Below are 17,813 nucleotides of genomic sequence, written 5' to 3' on the forward strand. Positions count from 1 at the left end.
CAGGCTGGAAGAAACGGTTGGAAGGGAAAAAAAGAAAAAAAAAAAAAAGGGAGGAGGATTGAGTTAGCCAGCCGCGATATCTCCGCTCTTTATTTAGTTTATCGACTCCGCTCCCTGACAATTAAATCGGGGAGAAGAGCGATCAGGATCGATTCAACGAAGTTGTCCTCGCTGTGGCTCGGATTCACTGGCCTCGAAGATCCTCGCTCCCCCGGATGGATGGAAATATCCGATCGTAAAAGCGAACGGTATCGCGGTATAATGGCGTTACGAATCGACGAAAAGATGGAAGGGATCCTTCGATTTTACATCGCGATTACATTCGATGCGAAGCGAAAACCAGTTGTTCGACTTTCGCAATTATCCGTGAGAAGGTGTAAAAAGAAAGAGGTACGCAAGGTTGTCGAGTTTCGAGCGTATCTCGGGCATATCGAGCGTTACGCAATCGAGAGCATCGACTCTAATGGAGATTATTTCCTTTTTTTTGCAGGTTGTGGTGGAGAGCTCGTCCCTGGCCCTGGAATACGGAGATCTGGAGATCGATCCAGGTTCCCCCGTGAACCCGGATTTGCTGTTCGACTCGCAGCTGATGCACCTGTACGTGATGACGCAGAAAACCGTGTCCAAGGTGAAAGTGCAGGAATGCTCGGTCTACAAGACCTGTCTGGACTGTCTGGGTGCCAAGGATCCGTATTGCGGGTGGTGCTCGTTGGAGAACAAATGCAATCTGCGCAGCGATTGCCAGGACGCCGCCAAAGATCCCCTGTATTGGATCTCGTACAAGAGCGGCAGATGCACGACCATCACGACCGTCACACCTGATCAATTGCAGCGCACGACCGCCAGAACCCTAGAGTTAGTCATCGAGAACCTGCCAACCCTCTCCGGCCAATTTCTTTGCGCGTTCTCGACCCTGGACAAGACCCTGATCACGAACGCCTCGAGAAAATCTTTCGGAGTGAACTGCACCACGCCGAGGACGGATCTGTTGCCCTCGATCCCCCAGGGGCAGCATCACTTCACCGCGAAACTTTCGGTCAGAATGACGAACGGGCCCGACCTCGTCGACACGAATTTCACCTTCTTCGATTGCAACACGTACAGCTCGTGCACAAAGTGCGTGTCATCGAGTTTCCCCTGCGACTGGTGCGTGGACGGGCACAGGTGCACGCATGACACAGCTGAGAATTGCCGGAACGATATATTGGTCACGGGAATTAGCGTAAGTGGGGATTCGATTTAACGACTGAATGATGGTTATTGGCCATCGAAATCGAGCCAATTCGAAACGCCATTCGTAAACCCATCCAGAAACCTGTTAATATCCTAATACGAAATATCCTTTCCAACAACTCTCGATTTTCGATCGATCGAAAATTTATTTCTGTCTTTCACAGAGAACTGGCCCAAGCTACAGAAGCGGGCCGGCGTTCTGCCCGACGTTGAACGCGACCGATTCCCAGGAAATCTTGGTTTCTTCCGGCGTGAAGAAGGTGATAAGGGTTAAAGTGCACATCATAGGGGTAGGTAACAACATACGCTCCTAACGTCAATTCTTCGTATCGTCGATGCGCCGGTCGTATTCGACGAAGAATGAAAAAAGCGTGCGAGATGATCTAACGCGAAACGTGATCTTTTCAGCAATTCATCGTGCAGACCCGTTTCGTGTGCCAGTTCAACATAGAGGGCCGCGTGACGATCGTGAACGCTCGACTGCTCGCGGACACGATTTACTGCGAGGAGACGGAGTTTTCGTACACGTCCCGCGCCCCCAACATCACCGTGCCGTTCGCCGTGATATGGGGCGGCTCGAAACCGTTGGACAATCCGCACAACATACATCTGGTGATATACCGGTGCCGGGACATGGCCGACAATTGCGGAATGTGCCTGACCCTGGCTCCCAAGTACGACTGCGGATGGTGCCAGAGCACGGACAGATGCGAGGTGAAGGACAACTGCGAGCGTAACATCGGCATGTGGTTGAACAGCAATCAGACCTGTCCGAACCCCGAGATACACTCGTTCGAGCCGGTCATGGGTCCTTGGGAAGGTAACACGAACGTGACGATACGCGGCATCAACTTGGGCCAGACGTTCAAGGTGAGAATAAATAAAAATACCTCTCCGTTCAACCGAGATTTTTCGAGGAAGAAAAATTCTTCTTATAGTGTATTGTTCGTGTAAATATCGAGAAATATTTGTATATTTGTTGTCGGCGAAAGAAAGAAAACGTGACGATCGATTTCAGGATATTTATCGTGGCGTGATGGTCGGCGGATTACGATGCCAGCCGTACGAGGAACTGTACATGCGCACGAAACAAATAGTGTGCCGGGTGGACGGTCCAGGTACACCGGAGGGCAAACGCGGGCCGGTGATCGTGAAGATCGAAGACTTCAGAGGAACATCAGAGTACAACTTCGAGTTCGTGGACCCTCAGATCCTCTCGATATCGCCGAAATACGGGCCGATGAGCGGTGGAACGACGGTTAGGATCACGGGAAAGTACATGAACGCTGGAAGCACGATCAAGGCGTTCATCGACGAGCTGTCGTGCTCCATAATAAGCGCGGAGATGAACGAGGCGCTATGCATGACCAGCGCGAGTGACCACAAGAGGAACGGTACGGTGAAGATGACGTTCGATGGCGCGTTTCGAATCTACAGCGGGACGTTCGAATACGCGGACGATCCGACGATCGAGAGCGTGGAGAGCGGAGTCGCCGGGCAAATGAAGATTCCGAAAGGGATCCCGGCAGGTGGAATAAAGATCTCCGTGACCGGGAAGAATCTGGGCTACATACAGAGCCCCCAGATGTACGTGTACTACGACGAGAAGATGTTCGTCTCGCAGTGCGAGGTGCACAGTCAAGAGAGCATGATCTGTAAGTCACCTACTATCGAAGTTCCGGACAATGTTGTCCTGGACGCTGAGAAACCAGCCATGTTGGAGTACGGTTTCCGTATGGACAACGTGACGGGCGTACAGAATCTGTCGCAGCACGGATTCAATCACTTTCTGCTCTATCCGAATCCGATCTACGAGGTGTTCGACGAGGAGATCAAGTATTACAAGAGCGACTACTTGACCATCAATGGCCAACATTTAGACCGCGCCTGTCAAGAATCGGACGTGACGGTGCAAATAGGAAATGCGTTCTGCAACGTGACCTCGCTGTCCAGGCAGCAGCTCACTTGCAGGCCACCTTTGACGCAACCGCCGGCCATCGATTCCGACGGTTTTCCGAACAAGCAAGAACTGCCCGAAGTGATAGTGATAGTAGGCGGCACACTTCGTTACAATATAGGGAAACTGAGCTACGCACTGCCAGCAGGTCTGAACGGGCCGCTATCGAAACCGGCCCTGTTCGGGGTGATCGCCGCTATAGTAATCCTAGTAGTCGTGTTCATCGCCTTTCTTATCGCGTATCGACGCAAGTCCACGGAGAGCAATCGGGTGTTGAAGAACATGCAGGAGCAGATGGACATTCTGGAACTTCGTGTCGCTGCCGAGTGCAAGGAGGCGTTCGCCGAATTGCAAACGGAGATGACGGATTTGACGGGTGACCTGACCAGCGGAGGGATACCTTTCTTGGATTATCGAACCTACGCCATGATGATACTGTTCCCAAGCGACGACAATAGCCCCGTGTTGCAGTGGGACAGGCCGGAATTGGCGCGCAAAGAGAAAGGACTGCGTCTGTTTGGACAGTTGATAATGAATAAGACATTTTTACTCCTTTTTGTAAGAACTCTCGAGAGCAATCGTTACTTCTCCATGAGGGATAGAGTGAACGTAGCTAGTCTTATTATGGTCACGCTTCAGAGTAAGATGGAATATTGTACGGACATCTTAAAGACTCTTTTGGCGGAATTGATAGAGAAATGTACAGAGGGAAAGAGCCATCCGAAACTCTTCCTTAGACGGTAAGTTGGAAAGTAAAGGGGAAGGATATTATTTAAATTCTTCTCACAATTCTTTAATCTGTGCACGTTTTGTATTTCAGAACGGAAAGCGTCGCTGAAAAGATGTTGTCAGCTTGGTTCACTTTCCTTCTGTACAAATTCATGCGAGAATGCGCCGGTGAACCATTGTACGTGCTATTTCGTGCAGTGAAACAACAAGTCGATAAGGGTCCAGTCGATGCCATTACATCCGAAGCGCGATATTCATTGTCGGAAGAGAAACTGATCAGGCAGTCCATCGATTTCAAACCAATGGTATTTATCCTGAATTACTGAGAAATTCTTGACGAAATCTTCCTCTTTCCATTATGATTAATTCTTCTATATATCCATTTAAAATTGAATTTTTAGACGGTCTATGTATCCATATCCCAACAAACGGTCTTCGTCGGTGGTATGGATCCAAACACGGAGAACGTTCCAGTCAAGGTTCTCGATTGTGACACGATATCTCAAGTGAAGGAGAAGGCATTGGACACGATCTACAGAGCCACGCCTTACAGCCAAAGACCGAGGAAAGATGATCTTGATCTTGGTAAGATTTCAAAAGTTTTGATCGAACGTCGTCTATGAATAACGGGTGTCTAATGCGTTCATCGTTTCGACAGAATGGCGAACTGGGGCATCCGGCAGATTGATCCTCTACGACGAAGACTCGACTACAAAAACGGAAGGTGAATGGAAGAAGCGAAACACGTTGAACCATTACAGGGTACCAGATGGAGCGTCGCTCAACCTAGTCTCCAAACAATCGTCTATCTACAATCTATCGATCCTCTCCGAGAAAACGGACAAATCGCACAAATACGAAACCCTGAACCTTAGTAAATTCAGTTCAGCCAGCCCGCCGCTCTCCCGTGCCACATCGCCATTGAATCAGAATCACGACGGCGGTTTGAAATGCTGGCATCTCGTCAAACACCACGACTCCGATGCACGAAAGGAAGGAGACCGTGGAAACAAAATGGTGTCGGAAATCTATTTGACGAGGCTACTAGCGACGAAGGGTACTCTTCAAAAATTCGTGGACGACCTTTTCGAAACAATCTTTAGCACTGCCCATCGGGGATCGGCCCTTCCCCTCGCGATCAAATACATGTTCGATTTTATGGACGATCAAGCGCTACAACACGGCATATCCGATCCTGAAGTAGTTCATACATGGAAGAGTAATTCGCTTCCGCTCAGGTTTTGGGTGAATCTTATCAAAAACCCAAACTTTATCTTCGATATACATAAGTCGAACATCGTGGACTCGTGTCTGTCCGTCGTCGCGCAAACGTTTATGGACAGTTGTTCCACCTCGGATCATAGATTAGGTACGTATCGAGTGAATTCATTTTTATTGAGATTTTTCTTGAATTTTGGATACGTTGGCGAGACTGTTTAATTCTCTGTGATTGTAGGTAAGGACTCGCCAAGTTCTAAATTACTATATGCAAAGGACATTCCAGTGTACAAAGAGTGGGTAGAACGTTATTATGCAGATATCAAAGTGATGCCAGCCATATCCGATCAAGACATGAATGCCATGCTTGCCGAAGAGTCTAGGGTATTATATATTTTTTCCATGATTGGATTTTTATTATGACTATTATCTATCTATCGTTTTCTCATTCTTTTTTTTTTTTTTTTTTTTTTTTTTTATATATATATAGTTACACACGACGGAATTCAACACGAATTGTGCCCTTTACGAATTATACACGTACGCGGGTAAATACAACGAACAATTGATAGTTACTCTGGAAGAGGATGAGTTCTCGCAGAAACAGAGATTGGCATACAAACTCGAACAAGTACACAATATAATGGCGGCGGATAACCCCTGATGTACCATGAACTCTATGAAGCATATGACAAAGCCCGCCCGCCAAGAGCTACCGTGCTGAATACTCAATACGCAGTTAGGTACTCTTAATCAAGCACCAAGAGGACTGGCCTATGTTGTAATCGATCGTCTCAGGTTTCCGTGCAAGCCAGTTATCTCAGCTTAGTACGCGAATTATTATTAAAAAGAAGAAATTGCACAATGGACCGCTGAAATGCTCGACAGGAGGAGAAGTTTGAAATGTTTACAAGGATTGAAGTGTTTGTGACAAAGTCTTCTGAATTTGGTCGCTGGATACCAGGTGTGGCGATAATCACACTGCGCATTGTCATACAATTGTACATAAAATACCAAAATCACGATTAATTGTAATAGAATTATCGACGTGCACCCACACCTTCTGGCGGCCACAATCATACAAAATGAAAACTGATAAATTTTCGCGCGCTATGATATCGTCGTGGCGTCGATTAATACGCCACGTCCGGCGGATAGGATTTTAAAACGAACGAAAATAATAGAACATTAGTGTTATAAGTGAGTGAACGAATCAGCCGATCAATCCGATAATTTGTAAATGTGTTTAAAACGGCCAATATTTGCCGCCGCTATCGGGGATCGGCGATTTTTAACGAAGAAACATTTCCATCCACCGCTACTAGCTGAAATTTTTTTGAATTACGAACTGACGAATTTTAATAAATAAGATAATTAACGATTAACGATGATTAATTAAACATATGGGTATATTATATATACATGGATGGTATGTCGTATGTATATGTGTACATATATACACTTTATACTGGCGCAAAAAAGTATGTGTGTATGTATATGCAGTATCCGAAAAAAGAGCGCGCGTACAGTATTGGCGCTAATTCCGAGATATCTCTCTCGCGACGATTGATTGTTGTATAAGAAAGGAAGAAATAAGCAAGAGGGGAAAAAAAAGAAGAAAATATAGAAACAGAGGTGTAACAATACGATTCTTGTCCAAATTTGTAAACATAAATTTCAATCGTCGATCGTCGATCGATTTAGCTCGCCATACTGTACGTGCGCTATGCATTACGCGTATTATTTATACTTACATGCATCCAAAACGAAAAAAAAGGAAGGAGTCGTCCGCGAAATCGGAGACAGACTGTGTATTAGTTGATAGGTATTAATCTATGGACTATGGCCGCGCGCGAGGCCAGCTCGATGTGACGGTTGTGTTGAGTGTGCGTGCTTCCCCTCCTTGGTCTCCAGCTCATTGTTCCATTTTATCATTAATCGTTCGTTCTCATCGTCGTGCATCCATCACCTGATGTTCACTTGATCATTGTCGCGCAATTCATATTCATCGAAAAAAGATTCCCCATTGTCCTCGTGTCATCATTACCTCTCTTTGTATTACATGTAGTAAAGATGTCCACTATCGACGCCTCTTCTACTCTTTCTCATCATTCCTAAGAAATCACATTGTGCCACTCTCTCTTCTCCCTTGTAATGCTTCAACGCCTCCGTCGTCATGTTGTTGTCACTCTTAATTATTGTAATATATAATGAATAACGATCACTGTTGAGTATTGTCTGATTGTAATACATTGATATTGAATTGATATGAATTGATAATCATTAATTAAAGCGTAACATTAAACTTTGTGGATGTAGCTATATTGGTATGGATGAAAGTTTAAAACGGTTGATGCAAGTGAGAATGATGAGAAAGCCGTTCGCGATAAGCAGCACTCAAAAATAAATTTTGTTCTAGGAATATTTTACCTACGCGCCATTTTCAATGGAATCTCGAATCGTATATTCGTTTTTAATCTATATATATATATATCATAGAAAGAGGGATCAACAATGATATCATCATTTTCCAAAATATTTCACTAAGAATCGTTAAAACTTTCACTACGTTTCTTCCAAGTTAATCGTACGTTTAACGTATTTTACAAACGTTAAATAAAATATTACAAACGCACATCGAAACCGAATGAAGTCACGTGAAGATTTTTCAAATCCGCGTAGGTTAATTTCGATTTTACGAAATATCGATATTACGAAATATCGATATTACGATCGAAAAAAGAATTCATATCGTCGAAGGTGTTCGAATTGGAGCAACCTTCAGAGTTCTGTCGATGCGGACGGCTGGTAGCGAATGAATATTGTTCATGTATGCGTGAGTGTGTCCCGTGCGTCAATTCAATGTGCAGTTGTCAGTGGAGAAAGTATTTATTGCTCAAAAAACATCGGAAGACCGTGTGTGGAAAGGTAAGGCAGCAGGGAAAGATGCGGAGTTGGTAGGCTACGGGAAAGGAACGGGGGAGGGGGAATGGATGGGTACGTAAATAAAAGTGGTGAACGTACGTGTAATGTGAAGATGAAGACAAAAAAATGGATCACAGACAGGGTACTCCGCCAAGTCGAGAAATATTAAAAAAAAAAAAAAAAAAAAAAGCGAAAGAAATTCACGTCGTTCAATCGCTGTATCATTTGCAAACGACAAAAAGATAAATAAAAAAAAATAAATAAAAAAGACAAAGGACTCGTAGCGCCCTCCCCCGCGCACGCCGACTTCAAATGGTACTAATAAACCCAAAGTGCCTCTGGTAGATTTTTGGGCATAAGCTTGAGTAATAAAGACTACATAGCGTTTATTATAAAAGCACGACTACGACGCGATCGCTGATTGTAATAAAACGATGATAATAATAATTAAAAAATAAAAAAGAAGAAAAAAAAGGGGAGAAGAAAAAAGGAAAATTGAAATAAACGAGTGGGAAGGAGAGAGCGAGAGAAGAGAGAGAAAAACAAATAGAAAATGAGGGACAGGAGTGCGTGTAATGAATATATACACGTGCTTATTTATTAAATCACAAAAGAAATAATAACAAAAAAATAACCCGAAAAACGGGCGGAGTGCGGGCGTACCGGGTGTACGTGATGCGTACGCTAGTTACACATTTAGATAAGATATACATATAGTCGGTAGCCTAGTCTCTATGTCAGTGTCTGCCCTGAGTGTCTTTCCCATGGTGTATCCCTATAAAGTGCGTGTACCTTGAAACTCCTGGCAAGCAGACGTGCAATTTCCATGAAACGTTCAATCAACCTCCTTCTTCCCCGGTTATTCCAGAAACGAAGGAGATCCCGCCTCTCCCTTCTACCAACGTCCTCCTGCGCCAAGTTATCACCCCTTCCACCACCAATATCATCGTTATTATCATCAAATTCCCCTCCCTTTTTCATAACGCGTTTACTGTGCTCACACATCACGCGTCCTTCGTCACACTACCGATCGGCACGTTTTGCTAAGTAAATATTATTATTGTATCGATGGTTCCTCATTAATTATGGAATGTACGATCCCGATTTGTAAAATTCGAACTAAGGAGATGTGTATCGCCGTATCGTTCGTGCGTGGCTTGCTGCCCCGGCAGTCTACTACCGTGTGTGCTGAATCGTATCTGAAGAGAGAACGTACGCCTCAAATCGAATGCCTCTGTCGAAGGATGATCGTGTACGTATGAGCATATATTTGAGTCTTCTTGTTTGTCTTGTCTCTGCTCGAGAGGTGAGTTTAAATTAATGTCAAACATGGCCTCGACAAAAGGAGGGAACGAGGTCATGATACATAGGGAGATGACAAATAAAGAAGATTGATGAATGTCAGATTATTCGAATGAAAGATTTGCATGAGTGTTTGTGGACTGTGCAAGACTGAGAGAGGCAGCGGAGGGAGCTTGCCAATCAATCCAGGGTCGCTCCCTCGCCGCTCATTTTTACGTCATAAACATTAATTATGATTAAACATATAAAACAAAAAAAAAAAAAAAGATAATGCATCCAGCAAACACAATTACGTTACGTTTATAATAGTCATGTTCCTTTCCGATCAATAATTATTATTAATAAATCTATATCAACCTTGCTACATTATTTTGTACTTGTTTTTTTAATCTTAATATATTAGATAAAAAAAATATATATATAAATAATGCCGTTTTTAAGTTATCCGATCTTTATTATTATTATTTTTGTATAAATGTGTGATTAATAGTACGGATAGTGTAATAATTTTGTATGTTTATTGAACCAAAAATAAATATTATTGATAAAGAATCATTTTCGACATTTTGTTTAACTCTCTGTATTTAATTCTTTATTTAAAGGATGGATGACAGTATCATCTGTATCTTCCATTTTCTCAAGAGATTCTGGAGTTTTGTGTGATCGTAGACTTCGTGGACCAATAGTACTTAATATAACGGGCAAAAGAAATAATCCATGCCAAAGGCCAAATAATATTACTAAAACGAAAATTTTCAAAAACGCATGGAAAACATAACTTTCTGAGAATGCCATCATAGAAAGCGCAAGTAATGTTGAACCAGCTCCATATGCAACTGCTGCACCAATATATCTTACTGCGATATGCGCTCTTTTAGTACGATCTTCACTTCCATCTATACATGCAGCGTTTATAAATGCATGTGCAACGTGAGCAGCATAATCCACGCACAATCCTATGCCCAATTCCAAACCTAGGAAAAGAAGTTATACAATAAAATGTTGTAATTTTGACAAATTTGTGCAATTTATCAACAATTTATTTCATAGAAATAATAAACTCACCAATGCAAGATACAATATCTATTGTTAAATTCCAGAAATACATAAATCCACAAACATTCAAAAGTGTGAGGAGTACGCTTAAAAAGATCCAAAAGCACGTTTGTAACTCAGCAATCAACAACCCTGTCATTCCCATAACACAAATTAAAGCTAACAAAACATTGCGTTGAACTTCTTGGGCGATCAATTTGTCCGTGACCCACAAACTGAAAATTTCGCTCCAGACTGTAACAAAACCATTGATTCCAACTTCACGTGCCACCTGTTTACTTTCATCCATTGCTGGAATCCACTGATGGGGACCATAAAATCGTTTAAAGATAAAATCTATAGTGGCTACTGTAATAGGTGCGGTATTTTGACCACATGTTAAACTCTTTTTAAAACGAAAGTTCCGTTGATATTTGCCTCCATTTCGGCTAAATAAGAACTTGGATAAATAATTTTGAAATTCTGTATCCTCCAGTATTACGTTTCTTAAATCTATTAATTAAAAAAATGTTATTATTAATTTTACAATTACTTATTAACTTATTAGTATCAAAATCTTTAGAAATGTTATTAACCTTTTTGAAAATATTCTAAAACAAATTTTGTAAAATCAATAGGCCATGCATTTATACTTTGTATTGTTGATAAATTTGCAAATTTTTCCGATAGATTTATTAACTTTGGAAACTCGGCACTGTAGTTAAAATCTCCCATGAGAATCATTGATTCGTAACCTCGATCAGGATATTCAGCACGATGTACATTGATATATTTGCTTAAATATGAATGGTTTGGTATAAACCATGTTGGATCGAACCATTGTTGCAATTGTAATATACCGACAATTCCAACCGATGCTGTAACTATTGTTATTAATACTATCGTTATCTTTCCAGGTTTCGTTAAAATTATGTTTGAATATATTTTATTTATCAACTTGGTAGAAAATTCTTCTTGTGGATTGATAAATTTCTGTGTAAAATTTTCATGAACAATGCAAGGAAATATCGAATTTCTTTTATTCTCGATTCGCCGAGCATCAATGGAGAAAAAAGCAACGTAAAACGTAATTTGAAATAAAAACGTTAATAGTACTCCAAACGCTGCATAAATACAATATGATTGAAGAGATGGCAATATCTAAAAATATATGTAATATTATTTATATATCTTTCATCTATATAATACATTAAATATTAATTCAATCTTACTGTAGATGCACCAATAATAAAGGCAACAACGTCAGTAAGAGAAGTAATAATAATCGCAGAACCAGCATGTCCTAACATTAATGCTATTCTTTTTTCTAATGGCTTATTTCGATTCAACTTTTGTGCGTGTACTTCTTTCCAAGATGCCATTATTAAAAAATTATCGTCTACTCCGAGAGCCAATAATAAAAAAGGTAAAGAAGTGTGTACAGGCCCATATGAAATACCAAGAAGAGAACATACACTAATTGAAACTATAAAAGCACCACCCACGCACAAAAGACCGACAATTGTCAGGTAAACCTATAAAAAAATGTTTTATAATATGTAGATATAAACATTTCTGAACATTTTTATATGTATCTAATTTTTTTTTGTGGAAAACATATCTAACTTAAATCTTTATATTAAAAATAACTTACCCTACATCCTACCCAATTATATTCCGAAGATATGACTAGAACATAAAAAAACATCAAAAAGAATCCTATTGATAATATACCAATATTTCCAAACATCGTTACAAACGTAACATCACCGAAGCTTCTTCCAGCTTCGTACCAGATAGCTAATGTATTGTTTACATTTTTTTCATTATTCAACAACTTTGCATTTCTATGCAATACATTCAAATAGGATAATTCCCATTGTAATATATCTTTTGTTGCCTATAAATAGAATATTTCGTTTATTCCATTACTCGAATTATTATTATTTATTTATTTATAATGTAAATAAAATATATATATGTAAAAGAAAAAATAAATTCTGATTTTGTCAAAGATCAAAAAAATTTATAAAATGTATATATTTACAGAAAAATGAATTAATTTTTTTAATAAAAACAAATAGATAATCTTGACAAAATCATTTTGTGAAGAAGAAAACAAGGCCCAAATCATATTGTTTAAAAAATATGCAATTATTTTACTATTCAATGGAAAATAATAGTTATATAAAATATATCTTTAAATTCAAAATCATTTATTAAAAATTATGATTTAGGCCTTTTTATAAACTTACCTTACCCAATCAGCTGTTCCAACATCATTGCCAAAGTCATGCATATCCACTTCTGAAAAGTTTACAATAATTGCCCATTGTGTTTTTACAGCTGTGGCTGAAATAATTCTATCATTTTCATCTTTTATTATACCACCCAACAATTCTGTAAAATTTAGTGGATGGCCCAAAGTGGGGCTAATTTTTACTTTATTTATATCCTTAATAATTTCTTCTTTAGATTTATGAAGTATCACATTAGTGTCATATTCCCATATATCCAAAATACTATTTAATAGGCAAGCTTTCGGTAGATTATTAACTATATTACAATAGAGTTCAGGATTAGCATGAACTGCAGGTTCAAATATTGTTTTATTAATTAATACTTCTGGTTCAATTTCAAAAAAATCATCAGATTGATCACTGCGTTTTTTTCTATGTGCAATACCCGATATGACAGGTACTCTATTTATTAAACACAAAGAAATTAGTTATGGTTTTTAATGACTTCATATTTTATATATATATATATTATAAAGTTTGTTCAATAATAAGAACGCTTACTTGAAACATATATCTGTCCATGCAATTTGATCAGGAGTTTGTATAGAAATAATTTGCTTTGTTATTTCATTTAGCTAAAATAATTTAAATTAATTAAATTTTTAATATTATATTATATATTTTTGTTACAATAAAATAAAGAAATGAGAATAAATACCTTTGCAAGTATTTCTGGTTCTAATATATTGTCCGCTGTTAATATCATATTTTCTAATCTCAAACTCTGATCAAATTTTTCAAACATCCATTCTGTATCACGAACAAATTCCGAATCCTGCGGAACCCATAATCTTATAGGATTTTTCTCTTGATGAAAAAAATAAAGACCAGAAAGGGAAATTAATACTATCACAGCACTTCCAATTATCCATTTCAACGGTCTTCGAGCAATTCGCAGTCCAAGCCTGAAAAAATCACAATATTCAATTATGTAATCAAAAACAAAGAATTTTTCTTTTATTCACAAAAAAATTATACTTACCCATAGAAAAAATGTTCGACCACTTCTGATAGACGCTGTGGTATGCGTTGCAGAAAGCTTCGAAAAGTCCGCTTACGAACGATTCTACCTTCTATTTCCATTTTTTCAAAGCTGAAATTGAATCACATTGTTTCTCTTCGTATCATGATTGAATTTTAAGCGCGATTCGCGTAAGTCCCATTGAATGACTTCGAACCTAATTGATTCCGTTTGCAATTTGATCTATAGTCTTAGTAACAGTCCTTCGCAACGGGTAAAGGACAACGAACACATAACCTCTAAATTTGTCGACCAATTAAGTATAAATATATGAATAAACATAGAAACGTGAAAAAGATTATGCAATCAAGAAATACTTCCATTTGAAGCAACTTATGCACGGAACTTTTGTCCAGCTCCGCGAACAATCGACTGTCACTATCCATAGTAAGTCTTTTTTAACTTATTGTGCGTTTTGCTGCATTAGATTATGCATGGTAGACATTACACTATCAGCGCGCGTAATTATTACGAAATATAAACTATTAAGAAAATAGAATTATGAAGATATTTTATTAAGATGTTTAATTTATTTAAGAGAAAAATAAAATTAAATCTATTACCGTTTCTGCGAATTGATTTTGTCGAAAGATCAAGTTTGCAAATGATTAAGCACTTATACATTTTTTAGATCTAGGAATTGACGTATATATATATATACCGGTTTTTGTTTTACGAATAGTTATTCTCAAGTAGATGCGTTTTCAAACAATTTTTGGAAAATATCCAATTTTCCAAAAAAAAAAAAATTTAGCATAATTTAAATTAGTTAAAAAAAGTTGATATCACTTCAAAATTTTACAAAAGATTCATAAAAATAATCAAAAAGATCATGAAAGAATCAATACTTTTTGCAATTTCTAAATTTTGTGTGTTATTTCTACAAAAAATTTTTATTCTTAGATATTCTTAGATAAATTATAAAAAAGACAAAAACTTACCATAAATTCCTTATAAGAACGAGACCTTAAAACCGTCCTCTTCACTGATTGACTCACGACTGCTGTACTGTTCTACGAATCCGAACAAGTCTCACTCAAAATTAACTTAATAACCAACTATTGATGTAACGAAGCGTCGTAATTTATCGAAACCTAATACTTATCAATTAAATCCAATGATAACGAAGATATTAAACACCAACGATATCCGATTCAATTTCCATTCGAATCTTCGATATGCACGATTAACACGCTCCAATGCATATGCTCAATGTGCATACATTGTCTGCGAAACAATGGGTATAATTAATTTCTTTTGCGGTTTCTTTCATGTCTAATTATGAATTGGGAACCAGAAGGATTCTCGACTCGTATCTCTCAAAGCGCATCGTGTCGTCTTAATTTCGTTGGTTAATGGAACAAATGTATTTAAAAGAAAAAAATTTTTATGGATGATTGTATGTTAATTTATCGATTGTTGATTCATACATTGAAAAAATAGCATGTTATAATGTTATAACTGGTGAAGAACACGAGATTGATAGTTGCAATGATATGTAATGAATAATTATAAACTGGAAAGAATTAAAGATTTAACTTCTTTGATCGTTACGTAAAATTTCCTGATTCTGATTTTATTTTATTTAATTTATACTGTTTTTTGTTCAGGAAATAATGAAAATGGATATTCTAGATTACAAATTAATTAAAAAGATTGATTATTAAAATTGATTTAATTAAAAAAATCCGATTATTACTTTATTAACCAAATCTGTTTCTTGTTTTTATAATAAAATATTATTATATATGCACTGAACGCGAAAACGAATGTTTTTTACACAAATTGAATAAACACATTATATTTCATTGGAAATATAAATATAATATAACTATTTCTCGAAGTAACGAGATTTTTCATACATACAGTGTTAATTTTCATATAGATTCAATTTTCATCTCTTTATTCAGTATTTTTTATTCATAATAAATCATAACTTTTCATTTATAAAAAGTGAACTTGCTTATGTAATATCAAAACGTATTTCTAAGAATATATATTTTTACAAATCACGCGTAATGAATAAGAGAGGTAACAGACATGTATATTAGAATGCAAAGTTCCAAAGTGGACAAAACAATTTTACAATAACGATGCACGTTCACGATTCTCATGTGGAGCAACGTGTACGATATGCTGACTATCGCAAAAGCGGGCAAAATCATTCTAGCTAGAGGAAACAACGGTGACGTGTTCAACCATATTGGTGCAATTAACAGATAAGGGACCACGATTTCGAGATCATGTTGATGTGCATTTCGAATGCGATCCACGTCCACGTGTCCGCCTCCTGTCGGGCATAAAATTATATCGGTACCTTTCAACCATCTTCTATCCTCCTCGCTGTGGATCACCTGTGAAAAATCGTTTAAACCGAGGCGTTCCAATTACTGAGTCGTAAATAATATTATATCGAAGGAAAAAATCTCTTATCGAACGAAACAAGTTTTAAAATTGCTCTCCTTGAATAATCAGTCTTAATTTTCTGCGGGGAAACATAAATTTGTACATAAACGGACACTTAAGTTCATTGAGAATTGCCTCAATCGTGATAAATGACGGAATAATGTAAATAATGTAAATAAAAAAAAGACATGTTTTTCTGTAATTATAATACGAGAAACGTTGGAATCATTTTTAAAGAGTTATGACAACTTGATCATGTTTGAGATTTGATAAGAAGAGAAACATTTGTTTTCCACTGTGTGTCACTCGTGATAACAAGAAGTGACATTAAGAGATAATAATAAATCTTAAATATTTACAAAATAATATATTATTTTCTCTGTTTTATACAAATGAAAAGTAAGCGTTATATAAATAGTTTTGTTAAGAAAATGCAACAAAAAGATTTATCTGTCTGACCTCCCATTCTCGATTTAACAAGAATTATGATCATGATTTTAATTAATTGAACGATGCCAGGATCAACAAAAACTAGAATACCTTGAATGCTAAATGATATTCCACAGGTATTCCACAAGCATTTATTCTAAACTTCCTATCCATATACATATATATATATATACCTTATAACTTATACCAAAGATCAAAACATCGTTACATTAAAACCCAAGTCTACTGTTATTAAAAAACAGTTTCTCGATAGATCCATAGATCCAAAAGATCCATTTTTACCTGTCTGGTCGCTCGAATTCGCCCAGTGAACCAAGTCAAGGCGTTCATCTTCAGAACGAGAACGCACGACCACCAGGCGTAAGCTGCCCACAACTCTCTCGCAAGATTGCTCTCCATTGTTCTTGGCTTCGTAACGAGAAGAAAAACTCGAAGAATGGAGGGCGTAGCTCGTTGTTCCCTTAATATTTCTTTCGTTTAGTCGCGTGCGCCATTCTCTCAACACGCGGGAGGTGGATCATTTATCAATGTCGCGATAAGGGAACAAGAACGGCGGATGAAAGAAGAAAAAAGAAAAAAAAAAAAAAAAGAAAAGAGAAAAAAACGCGAATAAAGAAAAAAAGGGAGGGAGAATGCGACGTATCAAAGCACAGAGGGGGCGGTGGGGAGGCGTTAGAAAGTTAGCACGAGCGCGAAATACGCGAAAGGAAAGTTGTCGAGAGCGGAATCGCGTTAAAATTCACTTCGCATGGATTCGTTGTCGCTCGTTGCCACCAGACGACTGACTGCCTCGAAAACCGGTGTCCCTGGAACGTGATCCCGAGTCCTACAGCCCTATTTGGAAGTCAAATCGACAAGCGCCACGCCGATTCTTGAGAACGTTTCGGAAACGTAGCGGCATTTGTTTCGAGCTGGCTCGTTTATTTTTCTACACGGGACACGTTAAAAAAGTTGGGGAATTGTAAAACACGTAGTTGGCAGCGCAACGTATTTCGATCGAGTCGAGCCCGTGTCGATGTCGATAAATGTTGCGAACGTCACGAAAAAGTTTTCACCTTCCCTGCGGCAAGTTGGCTATCTATCGGTGACGATGATAAATGATAAGAAATAAGAAACGTAGATGCTTATCTAGCTGCTTTAAATTTTTAGAATATTAAATTCGATGCCTGGTTAGAAATCTGATACAGTTATTCGATTATGATGCAAGTTTGTTCGTATCGTTGAGATGAATTTATTC

The 17,813-nt window shown here is 38.3% G+C and overlaps 3 protein-coding genes across 6 annotated transcripts in view; 1 reads left to right on the forward strand and 2 right to left on the reverse strand.

The window, feature by feature from the left end:
• Positions 1–8,251, forward strand: part of LOC122715946 (plexin-A4) — a 275,970-nt gene extending 267,719 nt beyond the window's left edge. For all 3 annotated transcript variants that reach the window (XM_043938548.1, XM_043938549.1, XM_043938547.1), the window contains 9 exons: positions 491–1,222; positions 1,398–1,523; positions 1,642–2,103; positions 2,252–3,930; positions 4,011–4,224; positions 4,321–4,504; positions 4,578–5,288; positions 5,376–5,521; positions 5,628–8,251. In XM_043938548.1, coding sequence (XP_043794483.1) covers positions 491–1,222; positions 1,398–1,523; positions 1,642–2,103; positions 2,252–3,930; positions 4,011–4,224; positions 4,321–4,504; positions 4,578–5,288; positions 5,376–5,521; positions 5,628–5,801 — 4,428 coding nt within the window. In that variant the 3' untranslated portion in view covers positions 5,802–8,251. The remainder of the gene's footprint in view (positions 1–490; positions 1,223–1,397; positions 1,524–1,641; positions 2,104–2,251; positions 3,931–4,010; positions 4,225–4,320; positions 4,505–4,577; positions 5,289–5,375; positions 5,522–5,627) is intronic.
• Positions 8,252–8,747: 496 nt separating this feature from the next.
• Positions 8,748–14,802, reverse strand: LOC122715948 (NPC intracellular cholesterol transporter 1-like). Of its 2 annotated transcripts, none has more exons than XM_043938550.1 (10): positions 14,662–14,802; positions 13,682–13,792; positions 13,358–13,604; positions 13,201–13,274; positions 12,660–13,101; positions 12,054–12,299; positions 11,632–11,934; positions 10,996–11,560; positions 10,430–10,912; positions 8,748–10,338 (listed from the first exon to the last, which is right to left on the reverse strand). In XM_043938550.1, exons 2-10 carry the CDS (start codon positions 13,780–13,782, stop codon positions 9,935–9,937), a joined length of 2,865 nt encoding a protein of 954 aa, XP_043794485.1. In that variant the 5' UTR covers positions 13,783–13,792; positions 14,662–14,802; the 3' UTR covers positions 8,748–9,934. The 2 variants fall into 2 exon arrangements, with proteins under 2 accessions (XP_043794485.1, XP_043794486.1); XM_043938551.1 differs by lacking the exon at positions 14,662–14,802 and adding an exon at positions 14,284–14,306.
• A 927-nt stretch (positions 14,803–15,729) lies between these two features.
• Positions 15,730–16,975, reverse strand: LOC122715950. The gene is made up of 2 exons (XM_043938554.1): positions 16,859–16,975; positions 15,730–16,074 (listed from the first exon to the last, which is right to left on the reverse strand). The coding sequence occupies exons 1-2, from the start codon at positions 16,973–16,975 to the stop codon at positions 15,730–15,732; spliced, it is 462 nt and encodes a 153-aa protein (XP_043794489.1).
• Between the last annotated feature and the right edge of the window lie 838 nt (positions 16,976–17,813).

Source organism: Apis laboriosa, unplaced genomic scaffold (genome assembly GCF_014066325.1).
Source record: "Apis laboriosa isolate Shangri-la unplaced genomic scaffold, ASM1406632v1 scaffold40_cov151, whole genome shotgun sequence".
Classification (NCBI taxonomy): Eukaryota; Metazoa; Arthropoda; class Insecta; order Hymenoptera; family Apidae; genus Apis; species Apis laboriosa.